The sequence below is a fragment of the Plasmodium relictum genome (genome assembly GCF_900005765.1).
Source record: "Plasmodium relictum strain SGS1 genome assembly, chromosome: 12".
NCBI classification, from domain to species: Eukaryota; Apicomplexa; class Aconoidasida; order Haemosporida; family Plasmodiidae; genus Plasmodium; species Plasmodium relictum.
This window is the reverse complement of record NC_041690.1, coordinates 2,097,627-2,118,185: the sequence shown is the minus strand read 5'-3', so window position 1 is coordinate 2,118,185 and position 20,559 is coordinate 2,097,627. Positions and strand designations below refer to the sequence as shown.

Below are 20,559 nucleotides of genomic sequence, written 5' to 3'. Positions count from 1 at the left end.
AAATTTTAATTTGCTAAAAAAAATAATAGAAAAAATTATTAAATAAAGATAACAAAATATATTAACTCATTTAAATAAATAAAATTCACATAAAAAGGAAATCAAATTAACAAATCCTGTAGCAAAATATATGAAATAAACGTAAGGGGGAAAAGAATAATAATTAATAAATTAAATATATTCTTTTCTTATATTTTTTCAAATATATATTATCTACAAATAAAAAAATCTTTAAAAGCAAAATTAACAAATAAAAATAATATATATAAATAAGTATATATATATATATGATTAATAGTCCTAATAAAACTTGTAATTTTTACTTCTTTTTTCTCAAGTTATATTTTCTAGTGTTATATCGTTTTATGATATTTTATGGTATTATACTAGTCTATTTTTTTACTACATAATATTATATTATAATTTTAAGTTTATTTTATAATTTTTAATAGTATTTTTAAACTGTGATTGCAAATTATATGATTTTCTTATGACTCCTAATTAACAGTTTTTAAATAATAAGGAGATTTATGCACAAGAAATGATAAAAGAAGAGAAAAAGCGTGAAGAGCAACTTCTTTAGATTCACATTTGACTAATTTAGATATATATATATATTTTTTTTTCTTGTGTAAATAATTTTTATGTAAATTAGTTTTCCTACTTTTTAATTTATTTATATTTCTTGTTTGTTCATTAATTTTTATATCTTTTTGATGGTATTGATGTTTATCACTCTTTTTGCTTTCCCTTTTTTTGTTTTTTTCATCATTCTGTAAAATATATTCATTAGACTTCTCTATTTTTGTCATATCTCTTGGATTATCGCTTTGGCTATTTAAATAGTATCTTTCTGTTTTTTGAATATTATTTTTTAATTCGCAATTTATTTTATCATCATTATTATTCATTTTATCTAATCTAGAATTTTTATACTTGTCATAAGATAACTGCTCTTCTCTGAAATCTTTTTCGAAATATTTTTCGTATGTATTTTTTCTTAAAATTTGTTTCATTTTGTTATAGGATTTATTTTTTTTATGTAATAAAAAATTATTAACCTTGTTTTTTCCATTTGTTTGTTTTATTTTATACAATGATCGATACAGTATTCTAATATAATATGAAGACTTGAAATCTCCAAATTGCCTAAAATTTTGTGGATTAAAAATATTTTTAATTTTCCATTTTGTTTTACTTTTATTATTTTTCTTTTCATTTATATTATTATTAGTATATAAATTAGAATTTTTATCATTAATTTTATTTTTATTATGACTTATAGTTGAAATGTTTTTTGTTTGGCCATTATCCATTTGAATCAATAAGATGTCTACTTTCATAATGCAATTAATAGATAAGCACCACAATAGTTTATTCTTTTGACAATACCCTAGTTCCTTATTGCTAATCCATAAGAAACTTTTTATATTACTAGGAATATTTTCTTTTATAGTATATAAAAGAATAATAGCTACAATATTTTTTTTTAAAAGTTCTTTCTTTCTTTTTTTTTCATTAATGACATGATAAGAAAATGATAAAGGATATTCATAATCAACAAATTTTGCATATTCTTTAATTACGCTCATTTTTTTTGGCCTAACAACAGATTTCATAGCTAATGTTTGTATTTGGTTTAAAGTACCAATAAATAAAAAAGTGAAAAAAGAAAAAATGCTATTAAAAACTCCAAAGAAAAAACTACTAAAACCACTAAATAACCCATAAGATAGAACTTTTAACATAGAAAGGAATATTTTAAATCTATTTTTTTCATTTTTTCGAACATCTTTACTTTTTTTTATAGCGATAAAAGGTTTATAAAAGGTATTAGCACAGCTAATAGTAATAATATTTAAAAATGATTGGCATCCATAACAAATTCCTTCAGCACAATTTGACGGTTGATCTAAAATTTCATTTTGTAAAAAATTGCTATTTGTAAAAATGCTGTAGTTATCTGCATTTCTTGAAAATCTTTCAAAGCATATACTCCAACTACCACACAATCTACTAGCACTATCGAGTATTCCTGATAACAAACTTTTTCCAAACTTTCCCAAAGTATTTAATAGCAAAATACAAAATAACAAAGGAAAAGAACAAGAATCAACACTTTTTTTTAAATCTTCAATACAAGTAGTATAACCCTTTTTCCAATGCTTATATATTATTAATGGATTTCCAATAAAGTCAACAGCACCTAAAACATTAAACATTTGATTCATTCCTGGATTTATATAATCATTCATAATTTCATCAAATATTAATACATATAAAGAGCCACATATATTTTTTTTTACTTCTTTATCAAAATGTATGTGTGCATCACTAATATTTGGAATATTCATAATGAGAACAACTAATGCATTCATAACATTTGATTCCATTATTTGACTTTTTTTATCATAACTTAAACTTCTATTTTTTACATTTATTATTAACTTAATTTCATTAATTTCTAACTTAGATATAAAAATTTTATCAAGGCTAATTAAATTATTTTTCATATTTATATTTTGTATTCTTTTTAAAATTTTTTTTCTATTATTTAATGAATTTTTGTAAATTTTTTCACATTTATGTAAATACTGTAATTTATCTTCACTGCATATATCAGAATAATATTTACTATAATTGTATGATTCTTCTCTCTTCTTTTTTAATGATATAATTTTTTCTTCCTTTTTAATAGTTTTATCTTCATTTTCCATACTTCTAATATATAACGGTGTATCATTTTTAACAGAATAAAAATACTCCTTGCCTTCTTCCAAATAATCATTAGTATTGCTAGGATAATTATTAGGGTTTCTGTTAATAAAATAATTACTTATATCATCATTGGGAAAATTATTGTTTTCATTATTTCCATGTAACTGATTTATAATATTATTTAAATGCGCTCTTTCTTTATTATGTTGATTGGTAAATCGAGATTTTTTTTTGTCTATGTCTTTATATTCACTTATTAAAGTAATATACTTTTTTAAATCCACTATATCTTCGTTACTTTTATTAAATAAATTATTGGAACCAAATATATTATCACTACTTTTATCTAAATTGCAATTTAAACTAAACTTAAAATTGGATATTTGCTCATATAAATAATAATCTTTTAATATATAATGCTTTATTAACCCATCTAGAGGTCCTAAATCTTTTTTATATTCTAAGCTGTCAAAATCATTGTCTTTTAACTCTATATTTTTTTCTAAATTAAGAGAATTATAATTACTTAAATCAAATTCTAGAATTTTTAAAAGTTCATCAATTATCTTTAATATTTCAATAATAAAATATGAATCAATATTTAAGCTCATAGGAGAAATTTTAATATTCACTTCTGATAATTCCAGGAAATTTTTCATATTTCCTCTTTTCTGTTTAATTATAGTAATACTAAATACAGAATTATATTCTGAATAAAAAAATCGTGGAATAAACAATTTGTAGGAATTATACAAAGGGTTATTTCTATTAGTACTAATTAAAAGATCTTTTTCAATATATGAATCATATGAACTTTTCCTTCTAGAACATAAGGAATTTAATATATTGAGTGAGTTTATTTTTGAATAATTATCACTATCTCTAATATAATATGAGAAAGTTTCATTTGAATTATAATGCATATTTTTACACAGTGTACTGTCTTTAGTCATTTTTCTTAGCGTACCACTGTTAAATTCCATAATTTTTTTGTCACAATTAGTAGAATTATTTAACTCTTTTTTTTTTAAATCAATAATTGGTAATAAAACGTTTTGATAATCTGTATTTTTTGTGTGATTATCTATTTGCAACCATCCAACATTTATATGAAATAAGTCTCTCTCACTCATTAGTTTATAAACTACTAGAATATATTCCATTGAAAAATATAAAATTTCTTCTAAGTTATGATTATTTATACTTATTCCTATACCCTTAAAAATAAAGTGTGCAAAAATATTCATATTAAAATTAATTTTTTTTTTTTCATCTTTATTCATAGTTTTTTTCTGAAATAAATCAGTAATAATATTACTAGTTTTTGTATCTTTTTCAGTAAAACTTAATGTATTTTTTTTTTTAAATAAATTCAGTAAATACCAAAAGTGTTGATTTTCCTTTTTTCTTTTTATGTTTTTTATATTTTTGTTATTTGTTTGTTTCATATATCTACTTTTTACATATGCACTTTTAATTTTACCACTAAGTAGATTAAATGATTTTAATATATTATAACTGCATTTATGATTAAAAGAGATATTGTTGAAATTTAAAATACTATTTATTAAATTATCATAATTTTCAAAAGAAAAAATGGTTTTACCATTATATGTTTTTTTAGTGCATAATATATAAATGAATACATTTCCTCGTTTTAATTTTAATAAACTGATATTATTTCCATCTCTTAAATCAATTACATTTGTATTTTCATCATTGAGGCTGTCAATTTGTTCAGAAAGCTTTTTCAGATGAAAAATTTTATTGTTAATAATCTTTGCATCTTCATTAGCTGTTATGTAATTTGTTGCTAGTAAACTTAAATAATTTAATTCATTTCTTAAGTTCATCTTTTGTATATTTGAAAATTTATTATTTATGCTTTTTTCTTTTCCATTTTTTTCTTTTTTTTTTTTTTTCATTTTATTTTTTTCATTTCTTTTATTTGCTAATATGCTAATCTTTAATTTGGGATCTTTATAAGGATTGTAAAAGGAAAAATTGAATGCATAATTTTTAAATATATCATCAAATGATTTTTTTTTTTTTTTGGGAATTTTAAGTAAAATTTCTGAATGTTCGTAAATACCTACCTGTCTTAGTCGAATATTATATCTCGTTAAATTAAGTAAATAATAAGGAACAACGTCAATATCCTGAAAACGAACAAACTTACACCCTTTGAATGTTGTTATTTCCATTGAACAGCAACTATATTCATATGGTATATATTTCTCCTTCATTAATTCATTATAAATATTTAAATATGTAATATCATTTTTGCCATTCCTTTTTAATAAAAAGTTAAGCTTTCTTAATTTTTTTTCTTCTTTTTTAAAATTATCATTTGATACAACTGGGTGACGAAAGTATACCATGCTAACCCTTGTTAAATCTAAAACTTCTGACCAATACAGAAATTTGAATTCATCCATATTTTTAAATTTTTTTATAGAATTACTTTTAAAGGAATCTTTATTATCTGCAACATACTTATTAAAATTTTCTTTGTTGGTACTAGAAGAATTTTTCGATGAAGCATGAATATTTATGTCACTACTTTTTTCTAAACCAATAACAACACTTAATTTCTTTGATATATTTGATATATCATTATTTTTAATATTATCATCATCACTTTTCTCATTCCTTATTGTATTACTTTTATTTTTATTATAATTCTGTTCTTTTATATCATCCAATGAATTTTCATTTTCTTTTTCTAAACTTTCTAAATATAATTCTTTCTGTAAATAATCATCTATTAAATAATTAAAGCTATTTTGAAAAATGCCACACATTCTTAACATAACTTTCTTTTTTGATTGTGGATGAAATTCTACATAATTTCCTGGTTCTAATTTATTATATTTGAAATATGTATAATTTTTTACATATTCTTGAAAAACTATGTTCATTTTTGTATTATTTATAATAACTATGTAAGGTAGTATTTCCATTACAGTAGTTCTAAAAAAAGGCATAGGTGCAATAGACATATATACACTATATCTTAATTGAGGAATGCTACTATTTTTATTAGAACATGTTAATCTTGTAATTGATAGATCAGTTATTCGAAAATCTTCTGATTCCAGAGGTTTCTTTACATTATTACTATAAAAAAAGCATTTTTTTTTTTTTTTCTTTATCCTACTGAAGATATTCCTTTCATAATGAACTTTTTTTATTTTCATTTTTTCTATATTATTATTATTATTATCATTATTATTATTACTGTTATTGTTATTTGTATTGTTATTAATGTTATTAATATTATTATTATTGTTAATACAATTATTATTGTTGTAATTATTTATATCATTATTATTACATTTATTATTATTATTGTTTTCTCTTTTTATATAATTGTCTGTTTTTTGTGTATCTTCTTTTTTATCGTCATTTGAGAATTTTTTAAATGGATAATCTTTTGTCCAATTGGCATATTCTTTATTTAATGGATTAATAAGCATTTCTTTACTTTTTTTAATAGCGTTACGGTTTTTACTCAATTTTGCTTTTTTAATCATATATTTTTTCAATGGATAATTACTCCAATTTTTTATTTCTTTTAATGTTTCGTATGATATAATAACTTTGTTTCTACGTAAAACAAATTCACATGGAAGTAATTTTCTGACATACGGCTCAATAACAATTATACTTTCATTATTTAATCTTTTTAATTTAATAGGATAATTCAATCTATTTATTATACACGCTGAAGCAAAAAAGGTGCATGAGACGGAATATGTACCATGGTAAATTTTCTCTAGTGATATATCTTGATATCTATTTTTTCCAGTTTCATAAAATTCATTAAAAATTGCCCATATAGTTAACTTTTTTTGAAATTCTTCATATTTGGAAGTCTTAAAATTTGCGCATTTATCTAAAACATTATTGCCATTTTTCTTTTGTAGATTGTTTAATTCTTCATAATTCACATTGTTTTTTGTATCATTAGACAAAGACGAAGTATTTAAATAATCATTAGATTTACATAAGCTATCATTATGTCTATGGCTAGCATTAAGTGTACTGTTATTATTATCATAATTACTAAAGTTTTTAAAATACGTATAATTTTTTGATTCCATATTTCTATGTTCTTGTTTTTCTTCATAATCAAATGTAAAAAAGGAATTTACATCGTTATTGGTTTCCTTTTCTAATATTATTTTTTCTCTTCCTTTTTTGTGAGGATAATTTATTAATATATTTTTCGAATAATAACCATCAAAAGAAATATTTATATTATGAGGCAAAAAAGGTAGTTTTATACTTTGACCAGGATTAATTTTTATTTCAAAAATATATTTATTATTTTCTTTCCTTATATTAACTATGAAATTCATCTGTTCTAAATCTGTTTCACTTTTAAAATTCTTTTCATCTAAGTTATTCTCTCTTTTCATATTTTTGTATATAAAAATATTTCTATCATTGTTCACTTCTTTTATTAATAACTGCTTATCATCTATCACCTTTTTACCACTGTTATCAACTAATTTACTTTTTTTATTTTTTTCTATTAATGTATCTTCATTTAATTTATCTATTAGCAAAGTAATTTTTTTTTTGCTATTTTTGTTTTTTTTCTTTTCTTTTTCAGTTTCTATCTTTTCCTTTTGCTCATAAGAGAAATTTAAATTATTGTTATTATTATTATTTGAAACCTCTTCTATGTTATCAAGTGTATTTTCTTTAATATTTTGTTCTTCATTTATGTCATAAGAAAACATTCTATTATTATTTTCATTTTCCTCTTTATCAAAGATATTTTCTTTCCAAGAAGAAAAATTATTATCCTTACCACTATTGCAAGAATCTTCTGACAAACTGGAATTATAATTATACATTACTGTTTTATATACATTATGTTTATCAGCTGAAGTAAAACTTTTATCGCTATTCTTCTTTCCTTTTTTTTTTTTTTTGGAATCATTTTTTAAAATTTCATAATATAAAAATATAGTTTTTGGAAGTCCATTATTAATCATCAATACATGTTCAATGCTTATTTGAAAAAAATTATGAGCATCTTTTTTATTTAGAACGTAATTAGGATTATATACACTAATAATAGAGGAAGTAAAATAAAGATCTTTTAGGTTCATATAATTTATATTATAATTATTAATAAAATTTTCGTTGTTTTTTTTATCTTTCCTTAAAACTTTATTTTCTTTTAATAAATGATTTTTTAACCTTATCAAATGTGGTTTGAAATGTTTTGAAGTTTCCGCTAAAAATGGAGATTTATAATTTAATATATTATCTATTGTATTTTTAGTACATAAATAATCGGCATTATTTTCATCATTTAAAAAGTCATACAAATCAGTTTTATGAATTTTTTCATTTTGTATGCATATCCATATAAATGAATTTTCAGCTACGAGCCAATATAGAGGTATAGGTATTAATTTATTACAGTTGTTAGATATCTCAATAAGATCTAATATGTTTTTATCTTCTTGTTTTTTAAAATACTCATTTAGTAAAGCCTGTTCTGCGAAATTATCTTTATCATATTCATATAAAGAATTATCATATGACGAAAATTTACTTGGACTAGAATCAAAGGAAATGAAAGAATTGGATAATGAGGATAAGCTAATGTTTGATATATCTGTTATGCGTAAGGAATCATTGGATAATTTCTTAGAAATAGAAGCAGGTGATTTTTTTATAAAACTAAAAAAAGGATCATTTAGAGACATCATATTTCTGTAAGAGCTATGTGGATGCTTTAATTCTTCATTCATCTCATTACTTATATAAGACTTTTCACTCTTGTCAATTTTTTTTCGTTTTGTTTTACCTAAAGCACTCTTTAAATATAATTCCTTAATTTTCCTTTTTATTATTTTTTTTTGAAATTCATGTTTTAATCTGCTTTTTCTTTTCTTTTTTTTATATTTCAAAGGGGCCAAAGAGCTAAATTTGATATCTCCTGATATGTAATGCTCAACTGATGATAATTTCATTAATGGTAATATATTTTTAATCATTTTTCTGTTGTATAAGTAAGAATTATTATGTGTAAAATTGTTTTTTCTTATTTTATCATCATTATTACTATTAAAAAAATTATTGTTATGAAACATTTTTTTTTTATCTACATTATTTTCATTTTCATTTTCCTTTTTTTTTTTTTCATTTGAAAAATTACCCATGCTCATTTTATATTCAATTAATTTTTCTATTTTTTTATCAATTTTTAATGTATAAGTAGGTGGAGGAGTTGGTTTAGTGTTATATTTATGAAAATATTCTTTGAAAATACTAGTTCTATTTATATTACCTGGCACAGATTTAAATATATAAAGAGGAAAATCTGTGTTGTTTTTAATAGCCACTATAGATGATATAAAAAAATCATATTCTTGTTTTTCTTCATGGGTAATTCTACTACTTGTTCTAAAATAAATATATAAATGATTACGTGGTTGAGGAATATTAAAAGAGCACCATGCCTCACCCTGATTAGTAGAATATTTATTGAAGCTATAATTAGTAGGATAAAGAGTAATAGGATTACTATGAGATGAATAATTTTCCATTTCTAATAATTCTTCATTATATATATCTTGTTCTACTTTTTCATTTATATTAGCTGGTAGTTTTCTTTCAGGAATAATTAACCTTAGAACATCTTCATTTTCTTTTTCAGTATTAAGAAGATTAGAAGGAATATCATATATATAATTAAGTAGCCTAAAACGAATAAGAAAAAACTTTACTTTTCCATTTTCATGAGTTGGTAAATCAAGTGATTCATTATTACTTATTATTTTCCAATGGTATTTTAAGGTATCTTTACTTATAAAGGAATCAGAATCAGATATATAATAATTATGACTTTTGAAATTTTCTAATTTTTTATTTTGTCTTTTATATTCCTTCATAATACTTTCTTTATTAATTTTTATGTATTTGTTATACTTTTCCTTATTTTTTTTACCACCTTTTGCTATGCTAGAGCTACTATTAGTTGAATTATTGTATAGCAATTGCTCATTTTTTATATCATTTTTACTAGTTTGTAATAATCTTCTTTTATTAACATAATTCATTTTTTTTTTTTTATTTTGCTCATTCTTTTTATATGCATCTTTATAGATGCCCTTTTTTTCTCGTACTGTACAAATAGCTATTGGTTGCCCTAACAAATTATTAATCTTGCAAATGTTATTCATTTCTAATCTCTTTTTTTTTTTAATATAATTAAATAATTTAATATGTAACGCTTGTTGAGAACGTACATTTAATTTATCTATATTAAATTCATTTTCATATTTGGTCAAATAATCACCTGGATATTGACAAGAATACTGGTAATTTCTTAATAACTTTTCTAGAATCAATTCACCAAATATGTATGTATCTAATGATCTATTTACAATACCTAAAACATCAAGCTTATTATATCTGAAAAGCAAATTTTCATTAGTCATAAGAACTAAATCCTTATATTGTTCATCATTAAATGCTCCATAACAATTTGGTAAATACATTGAAGTAAGTGCATCGTCTACTTCACTTACATTTTTTTTTTCTGTATTGGTTTCGTCATACTCAGTCTGATAAATTGTATTATTATTTGTATTTGGATGTTTAGACGAAATATCATCAGTTTTATCATTTTTGTTTGTTTCATTAATTTTTTTATAATTTTTTTTTTTGTCCATATCATTAATATGTCTTCCAAGTAATAATCGTGTTCTTTGAGTTATCATAGAAAAAATAACGCTACAGCATAATGATAAAAGATTATCTAAGAAATTAAAATTCAAGTTAATATTTAACCACGAAAAATAATAATATAAATGAACTGGAGAACTTAATTTTTTTTTAATTGCAATAATTTCTATACATAAAGGTTCAATAAATGTTTGATAAGAGTTTTCTTTTTTATTAAAATTTTGACAGTATATTAAAAATTCTATCTTGCATTCGACATCCTTGTTTTTTTTGTTCTCATTATAATTTTTAATATTATTATACATAGATTCGTTTTTTAAGAAAATTTTGTTAGAGTTTTTATATTTCTTGTTTTTTATTTTTATGCTATTTTTTTCCTCTACTTCACTCAATTCTGAATCACCATCATTTTTTTTTCTACAAAAAATTTTTTTAAAAATTTTTATTATTTCTATTTTAAATTGCTCTATGTTTTTAAAAAAATTTTCCTTATTAAATAATTTCCATATTCCTTTACCCTCCTTAACTTTATTAGTTTTTTTTTTAAATGTATTTAATTCTTCACATTTGGAGATGCAATAATCATCTAAATCATTATCAATATTTCTTATATTATATACATGTTTATCATTTATTTCACTATCTTTTCGTATATTAATTTTATTGGAATTTTTAATCATTGTCAAATTTTTTTTTTTATCATAATGTTTTGCGGGGGTATTTTTATTGGGAACTCCTGCAGTTTTACTATATATATATATATTTTTTTTATTTTTTTTATTATTTTTATTTGAATAAGTAATATTAGATTTACATGAATTAAATGCAGAATCCTCATTATAGTCCCTTAATTTTTGATTATCATTTGTCTCACCATCAAGATGCTGTTTTTTCAATAAATAAGTTTTTGTGTTTTTTTTAGAGTTATCGCCTTTTTTATAATTCATAGTAAATTCTTTATTATTTGAAATTTCATCATTTAAATAAAAATTAGTATTTTTGCTTTGAAACGAAGAATTCTTTTTTAAATTAAATAATTTCATATTAGAATTGTGTAAATTTATTTCATATATATTTAAAGTATAAAAATTAATACAGAAATATTCTATAACAAAATTTAAAGAGCATCTATTGTAGGCTGTATTGGAATCCCATATTTGAAAAATTATCACATCAAAATTTACATTAAAATTTATCTTTACATTTTCTATGAAATTTACAATTAGCATACTAAGCAAATTATGATCTAATATAAATTTTTCATTTTTCACTTTTTTATCAGAATTACTACTTAAGAAATTATTTTCTTCCTCCTTAATGCAATCTTCAGATTTATTTGTACATAAAATTTGTTTATTAGCCTCATTTTCTTCTTCTTTTTCCATTTCCTTTTTATTTTTTTCATTTTCATCTTCTTTTTTATTTATCTCTTCTTTTTCTTTTAAGTTTATTTTACTTAAATTTTTTGCATTTGCCTTATCACTATTTAAATAAAAGCTGATATATAATTTATCAAGATCCTTATTATTATTTGAAGTAAAGTCTTTTTCTGGATTTTTTAAGAACAAATTATTTTCTAAATCGCTTTTATTAGAAATTAATTCTAAATTGTGTAACGAATTATCACTTAAATGGATACATGATGATGTCTCATTAACATCAAAATAAAAATTATCCTCTAGCATTAAATCAGCCAAAGTATCATAAAATGGATCATTATATGAATTAACCATATAAAGATCTTTTTCCTCCTTATTTTTTGTTGAATATAATTGTGTGAAATAGTTATAAGAATCACATATAATATTATATAACTGATTTAATAAGGTTAATGTATTGGAATCCACGTTAAGCACTATAGGTTCATAACAAAAATTTATATCTATTCCTTCGACTTCATTTCGACATATTAAATTATTTTTTTTTAAAAATTTTAGGCTTGTTACTAGGTTAATGCCTAAAAATCTTTCCAATAATGTCTCAGAACTTGGTAATTTGATTTCAAAATTGAAATTTAGTCTACATGGTTGTAAAAGGATATTATTATAAGGAACATTATTCCAATCAATATATGCTTTTAGAAAAGAATTTTTTGTTACTGGTTTACTGATAGCACTAGTCATTTGAGAAAGAAATATTTTCATATCTATGATACAAGGAACAAATGAAGATATATAATTAAGCCAATACATAAATTTACTTTTTAAAACATCTTCAACATCTAAAACATGATTTAAGTTGGAATAATTTAATGATTCTATTAATTTATTTTTTAGTATAATTTTTTTATCATTTTTTTCAAGAGAATTATTTGATTTGATACTAGTTGCTACACTTGTTAATTTTCCTAAATCATTTTTATTTTCTTCATCTTTATTATCATTATTTATTTCATCATTTTTCTGTATTTTTCTATCATATAATAAGAAAAAAATAACAGACTTTAAGCAACCTTTTGTAGCTAAAACATAGGGTTTCTCTATATTTATATTTTTATAATAATTTATTTTTTCACGAAAACCTTTTTTTTTATTTTTTTCTTCTTCATGTTCTACTTTATTTTTATAATTATATGAATTTTTTTCTTTAATATATTTATTCCCCTTTGTTTTCTTGTTCCTAATTGTACTTTTCTCTTTTGCTTCTGAACTTCTACTTTTAATTTTTTTTTTTTTTTTCCCACTAAGATAATGTTTATTTATATTATTTATTATATAACTATTTTTTTTTTGTGGTATTCTAATTGGATCTAATGATACCCAAATTTCAAAGTAATTAATTTCAACATCTATATGTATATATGGATAATCATTTGCTTTACATAATTCTTTTGTGTAAGATGTGTAATTTAAATTCATTAAATGGCAGCAATCAGAGCAGTTTTGTTCGTCCATTAAATCATCATATGATTCCTTTTTCTCTATTTTGCTATCATATATTTCAAAAAATTGTTGCTTTTTTATAAATACGTCCTTTTGTGGATTAATAGAAGAATCATGCAAAAGGGGTCTATCTGATTTCATAAAAGTTTTTTTTTCTTTGTATCTATTTATATTATCGTCATTAATATCTTTTAGGTTAGTTCCACTTAAAATACTAGCAATATTTTTTTTTTTATTTATTTTGTTAAAATTATAGTTAAAAAAATAATTTTCATGAAATAATATTTCCTTTATGGTATTATTTACATCTGTTTTATTACTCATGAATATAACATTTCTATTATTATTATATAATTTATCATCAGTCATAATATAAAATTCTTCATTTTCCTCTTCTTCATAGTTATAATATCTTAAATTTTCTTTGTTATCATATTCATTATTATCAATACTGTATGCTTCATATTTTGAATTATAGGAATTTATTAAAATGTTATAAGGTATTATGTATCCTTCTATTGAAGAATAGGAATAATTCTTTGCTTTAATATTTAAAATATCATAATTTATTTTTTGAATTTTTTGCAAGTAATCTATATGTTTATTTTCACTTTCATCTAAATTGCGTATTATTTCTTCTTCAATTATGTGCATTTTTGGCAAAAGATCATTTATATTTAAAATCCATACGGCAAGTTCGTCTATCACTTCCCAAAAAATTTTTATTTTGGTTTTATTTAAGATAAATTTAAAAGTATGATTATTTTTAAATAGGAAACCAAAATATATTAAAACAAGATGTGTCTTTTCAAGATCTGGTAAATCAATTTTATACACACAATTATTTAAAAATGCATCTTTTGTTTCCATCATTTTATATTCCTTCTTTGATTTTATTTCCTTTTTGTTTTCTTTGTTACATGTAATATCTAATTTTGCTATATTTCTTAACTTTTCATAATTTGAAAATGTGCTTTTCGTCATTGCTTTCAAATCACTATGATATATAGAACTCATACTTAATAATGTAATATTTGTTTCATCTCTTATATCTATATTATCTATAGAATATAAAACATAAGCACAGCTATTTTTTTCAACTTTAGCAACGAAAAAAATGTTAGAAAAAATTAAAGTATATAATGGAAAGGCATTTTGCATATTATTAAACATATTTTTTTGTAAATTTTCATTTAAAGTAATAAAATTTTTATTATAGAAAAAGTTATCTTCATTCTCTTCTAGAGTATTATTTTTTTTGTTATTATTCAAAATATCCATTTCATGCTCTTTTAATATACCTGCTAAATTATAGCAATTTTCATCATCTATTTTATATTCATAAAATTCATTATTTAATTTTGTTTTATTGTCATAAACTTTATTTTTTTTTTCTGAATTTGAAAAATTTTCTATTAATTGAAAGCTACTGAAATTTTTCAAATCAGTCGATTTTTTTTTTTGCTTCATAGGGCTTCTCCTTTTCCATAATCGTATAAATATTTTTTTAATAGAAAAAGAAAAACTACACGTTATAGTAAAATTATTATTAGACAATCTCTTCTTAATATTTTCAATATCAATTAACATGTTTTTAACTTTTTTCTTTTCAAAATCATCTAATGATTCATCACTCTCATAATTTTCCAATAAATCAACCCATGAATCATCTGATGATATGTTTTCATATATTTTTGTCATTTTTTCTTTTTTTTTTTTTCTTTTTTTTTTTTTCTTTTTACCTGCTTTTTTTTTTTTATCATTTTCGCAAGAATTATTAATATAATAACTAAGAGTTGATGTGGACTTGGAGTAATAATTTTCTTCTTTTATGAGTACTTTTCTATTATTTAACAAATGAGAATCAGAAAACTCATTTAGATTCATAATATTTCTATTATTTGGATTTAATGAGCCTTTTTCTTCATCACTAAAATTATGAAAATTATCATTATTTATATCTTTCTCCTTTTTATTTTTCTTTATTGAGTTATAATATTTTCCTTCTTTTGTTTTATTTTCAACATAATCAACAAAAATATCAGTATTATTTACTGTACTAACGTTATGTTTATTGTGTTCATCAAATTGTTTCGTAGAATTATTCATAATGGAGTTATTTTTACATTTTGAAATAGACAACTTTGTTTTATTTACTATAATGTTACTATCACTTACATAACTAATAATCATTTTTTTCCTTCTTTCGTGAGATTTCTTTATATAATCCTCTTTTTTTACTACACTTCTTATGCCGTTGGTTATCTCAGATTCCTTATTTTGTTCTAAATTAGAGCATTTCGAACTTTCCTTTGTTAACTTATTTTTTTTTTCTCCTCCCTCTTCTATAAGATTATTATTCTTTAAATTTGTCTTCTTATCTTCAATACACTTTTCATGTTTAGATTTTTTTTTTAAATTTCTTATTTTCCCTTTTTTATTGTTACTTTTTTCATTTGTAACTTTTTTCTTACAAGAGGTTTTTTTTTTTAAAATAGACAAATTATATCTATTAAGACACATGGTTTTATTATCAACAATATATGATTTATAATATTTGTTATTCAATTTGGATAGAGACTTTATTTTATTTTTTAAAAATAAAATATTTTTTTTTTTATTTGTTAATTCTTGTAGTTTATAATGCTCATAAATATCTGCAAATATTAAATAAAAAAATTCGACATCATAATCACATATATTAACATATAAATCTTCTTCATTTAATTTAATAATAAACATAGGGTAAATAGGATTAAATTTTATGTGACACAATTCAATAGAACACCATGTTTTTTCACTCATTGCAAAAACATAATTAGAATTATTAATGCTTTTTTTCTTATTTTTATAAACAAAATCATTGGTGCCATAAATATCAGTCATAGTTTTCCAATTATTTTTATATTTTTTATAAAAATAATCACTTTTTACAACTTCTTCACTTTCTTGAAGTGAGTTTTCACATGTTTTAAAAAAAAATAAATTACATTTATTATATGTTGAACTCATTTGAGTATTATTTTTACTTATATTATATATATTTTTTTCATTGTATTTATCTTTTATAAGATTTCTGGATAAATCCAAGTTACCAAAATTACTACAAGGGCAGCTTGACGATCTTTTAATGTATCGTTTCCTTTTTGTGTTATATGCAGACAAAGAATGTCTACTGTAAGAATTTTTTTTATTCGTTATCAGATTAAATATTTCAGATTTATTTTCATCATTATTGTTATTAAGACTGTTATTACTACTATTATTTGAAATAATATTATTATTATTATTTCTAATATTATCTCTTTTTTCTTTAATTTCATTATTTTTTCTATCATTTAAATTAAATGAAAACTTTTCTGGTGTTCTACTTTTATTTAAAAAAAAATTTTTATTTTGAGAAAAAAATAGAATGTGATAAGGTTTAATAAAGTTATCATCTAAATAAGTATTATAATTTTTTGCGGCTTGAGGCCAATTGAGTATTCTTTTTATTTTAATACCATCAAAATGAACAAAAAATGAATCATAAAGACTACTTTTTGGATATCCTTCATAATATTTTAATCTTGTTGATAATTCACTCACGATTTTAACGGGATTAAGATTTAAACTATATCCTTGAATTTCTGTGCTTTTTCCTGATTTCGTAATAATAACTGATAAAATTTTTTCTAATTCTATATCTAAAAAAACATTAGTATGCCTCGTATAATTGTCTAAAATGTCATTGCAATATTTGGCACCTAATTCTAAAAAATATTCTTTTTTCTTAAATGAAAATTTTTTCTCCTTCTTCTTTGACAAAACTGCTCTTCTATCAGTAAAATGAAAGTAATCATCAATAAAGGAATTTACAATTTCCGTATTTATATTTAATATAGAATAGGCACAGTTATGTAAAAATAATCTGTGATCTGGCTTTTCCAATATTGTATATGACTGATTATCATATCTTAAGTATAAAGAAGGATCATAAAACATAATATCATTTAATTCATTATAATATATATTATTTTGCTTTTTTGAAAAAAAAAAATTTTCTTCTGCTAAAAATTTCAACTTTTCTCTCAAATTACCAAAATTTAATGCTTCATTTTCATCTCTCGGTTTTCTATTAAAATAGTTTTTTTTTAATAATTTATATTTCTTAAAAATTTCAAAATTTGCTCCTTTAAAGAGAAAATTTTTGTGATTATTTTCATAATAATTTTTTTTGTCTGCCTTTGTTAATATATATAATACATTTATTTCTGGTTTTATATATTTGTTTTCTAAATTATTTGTTACAAGAAGTAAAGTTAGTGGATACAATTCTATATCTATAGAATTTTTTAGTTCATACGTATTGGATATTTGATTATGGTAATGTAAGCACTGCATTAAAAGAGCATAAGTTTTAACAAAACTAATTTTTCTATTATTTATAGTATTATATGTTTCTACTGTTAATAAGAACGCACTGTTTGTTATACAAATATCAACACATAGATCTATAGTAAAAATTTTTTCTCTGAATGAATTTTTTATTTTATTATACGTTTTTTGATTTTTCATTAAATTTTTTAAAAAATTGATACTTTCATTTGCGACATGTTTAAGCTCATTATCTTTTTTACTATTCTTCACATTTTTACTTTCTTTTTGATTAGTAGTATTGTCATTTTTCTTTAATTCTACTTCTTTTTTCAATTCTTGTAACTTACAGAAAGCTTTATTTCTTAATAAATTAATTACATGTATAGAATGATTATTTTCAAATTCTTCGCAATATTGTTCTGCATCCATTTTTTCTTCCTTTGAATTATGCGTATCTAATAATTTTAACAACCATTTCCTTATATAAGTAATTTCTTCTTCATTACTTGCCTTAGACTTCTCAAATTGTGACAGTATTCCTGCCTTCCAAATAGAATAAGTAAAAAAGTTCAAATTTAGCCATTTAACAAAATTGAACATTTGTTTGTCAGAAAAAATTATTTTTATATTTTTTAATGTAATATATACACTTAATTTAGGTAAGCATTCTTCAAATTCTTTTTGGCTTCTTTTTTCAATACCCCAACTTGAAAAACACCGAGAAAATGGAAGTTCTCCATGGTCAGTTGGAATTAAACTTAAGTAAATTTCTCCATAACCCTCAAAAAAATTTGGATTGATAATGTATTCATGTTTTATGTTTTTGATAAGTTGTAAGAATAAAAAAAAGGAATTTAATTTTGTTTTGTTTATTTTATATGTTTTCTCGTACATTAAATAAACAGAATCAATTTTTTTCCTTTTTTTTTTTCTTATTTTTTCTTTTATTTCATTTCTTTTTATATATTTCGAAATTCTATTATCTTCTATAATTTTTTCTTTTTTTTTGTCTTCTAAATCTAGATAGTTTTCGTAGTAATTTACTACATTAATGTTTCCTTTTTCTTCCTTTTTCTTATTTTTATTATCATTAACAAAATTTAAATAAATCTGATCATTTTTTCTTAGGAAATAATTATTATAACAATTCCTATTTAAATTTTTATAATCGTCGATAACATCATAATACATTTCTCCATCTTTTGTTTTATTTTTTAAATGTATATATTTTTTGATTTTTTTTTTTTTGTTTTTATTTTTACTTATATGATGATCACTATTAAAATCCAAATCAGATGCACTTTCTCTAGTAGTAAAATAGTCTTCATTTATATTATTTTCATTGATATTATTTGCTTCATTATTGCCATGATTATTCTTATTTCTTTTTAAGAAATTTTTATTTAGTATATTTGAAAAGGAATTTATAGAAAAGAAGGAGACTGCTTTGTTTATGTAATTTTTACCTTTATTTTGAAAATTAACGTTTTTTTCATTAAATACTTTTTTACTATTATCATTATTATTATTAACTCTATTTTTCTTTTTTTTCCTCCATAATTCTTTTTTTTCTTTAATTAACTTATTTTCTAATGAATCAGAAAATTTATTAATACAGGAAATCCAACTAATATCATTATCAATATTTAAGTCTTGAAGTATTGGCATGGATTTGTCTTCTTTTTTAGAAAAGAGATAAAAGTTATAAAAGTTACCTTTAGAATGGGGTAAGTTTACATTCTTTGCATTATTTTTATTGTTATTACTTTTTTTTATATTATTTTCATTATTTTGAATAGTTTTATCATTTTTATTATTATGATTTATTTTAAGAATTTTTTCATTTAATTCTAAAATCTTTTGATTTATTTTATTTTCTTTTGTATTTTCTATTTCACTTATATGGGGACCAGAGAAACCATCTTTTATATTTTTAATAATGTCTTGAAAATCTTTTAAATTTTCTTCATTGCTTTTAATATTTTTTTTACTCTTAAGATCTAAATTTTTTTCATTCCTTCTATTTTTTCTTTTTCTTGGAAATCCTTTTTCTTCATAATATGAATTATTAAGGCTTCCCATGAATATATCATTCCATTGGGAGTAATATTTTTTATTCATAATTTTTTTCATATTTAAATAATCCATATAAAAACCTAATTTCTTAACAGTGATCATATTGATCATAGTATTATTAACCAATTCATTTTTTTTTGTATAGTATCCATCTCTTTTAAAAGGAAGTCCCTCTTTAGGTAAATTTAGAAATAATTCTTCTATGTTTATTCCGAAAGAAAAACAATTAGAAGGATTGCTAGTAATATCTTCTATTCTGATATGCAAATTTTTAATAGATATGTTTATATTATTGATTAACGATAAAATCATTTGCCATATAACCCCGCCTTCCATAGAGCATACAATTGCTCTGTATTCAGAAGATAATAATAAATTTTTTTTGTTTTCAATATATTTTTCTTTAAATAATTTATCATCCCAATATTTAGAAGGAATTGTAGACAATACTATAATTACATCTTCTATATATACATTTATTGGATTTTTCATAAAATAAAAAATGGGTAAATTTATTTTAAAATATCCAACGCATCCAAAATTTAACCTACATGGGATATCAAGTAAATCAATGATAGATTGCTTAAAATGAACATTTGTTAGTTCTAATTTTCCACTTAATAAATCACTTAGGCTAAACTGTTCATCATTTAATCCATAAATAAAATTCCCCAAAATTTTGTTTAATATGTCTGAAAGAAGTTTTTGAATCATTTTTATCTTGAACTATACTAAATTTAATCATTTACAACGTTTATTTAAAATTTCATATGTTTTATTTTCAATTATACGTAAATATATTTCTTTG

General features: G+C 21.1%; 1 protein-coding gene across 1 annotated transcript; it reads right to left on the bottom strand.

Annotated features, from left to right (window-relative positions):
* Positions 1–497: 497 nt before the first annotated feature.
* PRELSG_1254100 (conserved Plasmodium protein, unknown function) lies at positions 498–20,465 on the bottom strand (the record flags this gene model as incomplete). The annotated part of the gene is made up of 1 exon (XM_028678355.1): positions 498–20,465. The coding sequence occupies one exon, from the start codon at positions 20,463–20,465 to the stop codon at positions 498–500; it is 19,968 nt and encodes a 6,655-aa protein (XP_028534653.1).
* Positions 20,466–20,559: the final 94 nt, after the last annotated feature.